The sequence below is a fragment of the Glycine max genome, chromosome 13 (genome assembly GCF_000004515.6).
Source record: "Glycine max cultivar Williams 82 chromosome 13, Glycine_max_v4.0, whole genome shotgun sequence".
NCBI lineage: Eukaryota > Viridiplantae > Streptophyta > Magnoliopsida > Fabales > Fabaceae > Glycine > Glycine max.
In genome coordinates, this window is record NC_038249.2 from 18,588,095 (window position 1) to 18,592,131 (window position 4,037).

At 35.8% G+C, this 4,037-nt stretch overlaps 1 protein-coding gene across 1 annotated transcript; it reads right to left on the minus strand.

Moving 5' to 3' along the window:
- Positions 1-1,495: 1,495 nt before the first annotated feature.
- LOC100806174 (uncharacterized) lies at positions 1,496-3,606 on the minus strand. Its single transcript, XM_026124953.2, has one exon. It carries the CDS (start codon positions 3,241-3,243, stop codon positions 2,614-2,616), a length of 630 nt encoding a protein of 209 aa, XP_025980738.1. The 5' UTR covers positions 3,244-3,606; the 3' UTR covers positions 1,496-2,613.
- Positions 3,607-4,037: the final 431 nt, after the last annotated feature.

The following is a 4,037-nucleotide window of genomic DNA, read 5'->3' on the forward strand; positions in this document are numbered from 1 at the left end:
GTGGATGGAATTGCTTATGAAATTTAGTGTAAGTTCTTGTTTGTTTAGTATTTTGTTATGTCTTTACTAGTTCATAGCTTTTTCATCCTAGCTGATGGTAGTTGAGAATCAGCTGTAAGTAGTGAAGCAATCCAAAGATTGACACTGACTCTAAATTGGATGATTGTCTTCAAGAAACTCAATGTGTATTCGTTGAAATTTACAGCTAGTGTGTGTGGAGGTGAATCAAGGATTGTGTTGCCAAGTGCCCTTGATTTATTTGCAATTTCATCTTGCAGAGACAATAGGAAAAGAGTTTGTTATGACATTGGATGAAGCATCTATGAAAAATTACATTTTACCTAAAGGATGTGCATTTGTTCCTCCTGAGTGCCTGTCAAATGACAAGCAGTCTAAACTGGATGTACATGAAAAGTGGAACATAATTGGTAGGTTGTTGAATCACAAATTGGTTTTATTTCCTCACATTGAGTTGATATTTGCGATATCTGGTGCCCTTTTGCTCGAGTTGTCGTATATGGACATTCATGTAGAATGCAAGATGTTTCTGGAGAAATGGCTCTGGTCTCTGTTGTGGCAGAAAGTTGCTTTCTGTTGTGTGATGGAAGGAATTCTTTGCTAGCATTGATAATTGTACATTTGTTGTGAGAGTAAACTATACAATGGGAATAGAGTTTTCTTGCATTTACTTGATTATTACAATTTGCAATCCGGTTTGTTAACACTCTTGGAGAAATGGAATTAAGGCATTCCGTGTTGTAAGTTGCAACTATTGAAGGGAAAATATGGTATCACCTATTTTTATAAAGCTGATGTATATGTTGTGATATGGCATATATATTCTGAAGAAATTGTACACAACATCAGATTCACTAAGCATACAAATTCTGTAACATGCCATCTTCCACATTTTATATTTTTCGTTGTTATACTGCATTTTCAATATCACTCAAATCTTCTTTTCAGTATCAAAGCTTCTTTTGCATGTAATTGCTTAAATTGAATGACAAATTTGTGTGTGTACTGTTAGGAATTTTATAATTCCTAATTAATTAATATGGGCTACATATTATATTATAACATTTATATTAGTTATTTACATTTAAATGAGTTCATGATCTATTTAAGTGACCATTAGACTGCCAACATAAAATTGATATGGGCTTAATGAGCGGAAATCAGTTTGGCCCATTAAGGGATAATGGGAACCCTAATAGGTTTAAAACATTGGGCATGGTCATGGTCCCCAATACACCAAATCAATAAACAATTTTTCCTTTCCCATCTGAAGAGAAAACGAAGGTCCCAAAGAAAGAAGGTGATTTGATTGAAAAAGGTCATTAAACCAATTGTTCGTGACTATTGTCAGATTTCGATGCGTGTTGATCAAGCTCTTTATGAATTCAGGTATTTCTTAAAATCTTTTGATAATCTGACGTAATGTGTTTTGGTGCTCATTTGATATTTTATAAGGTTTATTACAAATTCCCAACATGTACTTCTTTCTTTATTGCTAATAAATAATAAATGCCATATGCTTTGTAAAACCAATATATAGAAAGGTTACTCATGAGATTGGTGGTTGTATGTCACGGATTGAGGTTGGTATGCCACCTGTTGAAGTTGAACTCCATATTGGCCATAGCCTTGGACTGATTCAACACGCACTTCCGCATAATTTGATGGTAATTAATTAACATTTTCTGCATTTTATAGCTTACCTATTACCTAGCAACAGGAGCTACTGGTTTGTTCACTGATAAAAATTGTATTTAAGTGCCATCATTATGTTCTGCCTTGCCCCTGCATCAGCTTCAGAACCTGAATTGAAAATACAAGTCCACAATTATCATTGATGAATTTCATGTTTCTTTGAACAATCTTGAGAATTTACATTGACTAGAGATATGACGGATGTTGATAAGGCTTGGACAGTCCTCACTATACAGATGTTTTGTGGGATTGAGTTAGATCCTAAGCCCAAATTCTTAAGAAACAATATTGTGATGAGTTGCTTTTGGAAGTGAACATTGAGAAATTAATTCCTAGCTTGACATAGTTGCTTTTTGTTCCTGAAGACTAAAATTCAATTCAGTAGCATTTTGTTGCCAAATGACGTTTCCATGGTTGACCTTTCTACATTAAATATTGCTCTTACCACTTTATCCATCATAATAAATCATTAATTTCATTAATGAACTAGGGCTTTCCTTTGTGAGACACTGATGCTCGTAATGTGATCAATTGTCTGCATCATGTTGCTGATATGTTTTGCCACTCATGGTATTTTCTAGATCACAATTTGAATGTGAAGAAACCAAAACCAATTTTGCCAATTTCTTAGCACAAATCCTGCCACTTTTACAAAGAAACCTCAATTGTAGGTTCTTTTGGTTAATTTTGGAACACATACAAGCATGGATCTATAAACTATTCTCTGATATATTGTATACAATATAACTAGAATATTCTGCACCATCTCCTTTTGAGATGCTACAGGAAATCAAACAGCACGAAAACTAAAAACATGCCATTTAGATCATATCTGATATAAAATTTTCAAGTGACAGAGAAAAAAAAGAAGAGTTTTGCTTCTTCTTATCTGATCACCCCTCAAACACTTGTAAGCTGAGGATGATGTCTTGAATGGTGAATCTGTTGAAGCTGCAAACTCTTCAATGCAGCCCCACCTGATCTTCTTTTCCAAAGATTATCCACTTGTCTTTCTTCCTCTGGCTTCTGCACTCTCTTGATCACAGGTAGAGGAGGATCCATATTTTCAATGCTTATGGGAACAACATTCTCATTTCTACTACTCCTGTGCTTGTGGTTCCTTGGCACATTTGTGCTATTCACCGTCCCTCGCGGCCTACTTCCACAGCTGGAGGCAGTAGGAGCAGTAGCAGCATTGATGGTGTTTGTGCCTAAGTTTTTCCCCGAGAAGAGTTTTTTGAGCTTGGAATACTTAACACTAGGGGAAATGGAGATGTTGTTGGCGGTGTTACTTTTGGTGGTGAGTAGTCCAACTATTTTGTTGTGCCTCTTCACCTGACCCATGCAACCAATTCTTGGGGACAAAGGGTCATTGGAGAAGGATCCTGGTGGGTCTCTCCACTGTGGAAGACTCACATCTTTGATTGATGGCCTTGAACATAGCATTGGCAGGAATGTGCTTCTGTGATGGATATGCAGGTTCTGATGGTAAAAGTAATGATGGGGATGGTGATGATTTTCACTGCTCATGTTTCTCAAGATGATGATATGGGGTACACCAAAGACGTGAATGAATTTTGCTAAGATGTGAATGGATTTGCTAAGTGTGTGTAATTTTGTGCTTGCCAAATATACAAGAAGATGATCATGTGTGGTTTAACTTGTGACTTTGAGCTTGCCAAATATACAAGAAGATGATCATGTGTGTAATTTTGTGACCCTTTTTACTTGGTCCTCTAGAGTAAAGAAATAAATAACAATTAGCAAGATGACAAAGTGGAATAGAAGAAATCATTGCAGAGAAGGAGCCTCATCGAAGACAGGTAAACACAACAAACGAAGAGAACCAGGACAATTATGGACCATTGTTTTGATTTTATCTGGGGTTTAAGGCAGATCAGGATTTGTTTATGTGATTAAGCTCTTTAATACAAATTTAGGAGAGGAAAAGGACTAATGAGTTTGACTTGCATCCTTGTGTGTGTGTCTGGGTATGTGATTCTCTGGAGAGATCAAAATCCTAACCAATTTGATCATGCTAAAGTATACACGCTACTAGTGGTTAAATCATAGGTTGAACAACCCCTTGTCCCCCAAAGGGTCCACTTTAGTTAATTACTTAATTTTGCCTATTTTCCACTTTAACATATATTATTTTGAAGAGTGAGTAATCTTAAATAATTTTACTATCATCATTGAAAATTTGTGCAATGAAATTCAAATTAAGTATTATCTATGAAATACCGACTCCTACATACACCGGATACGGTACAGGCACAAATACAAAAGACATGATTAATGTTCAAAAGGACACAGGAAGATCA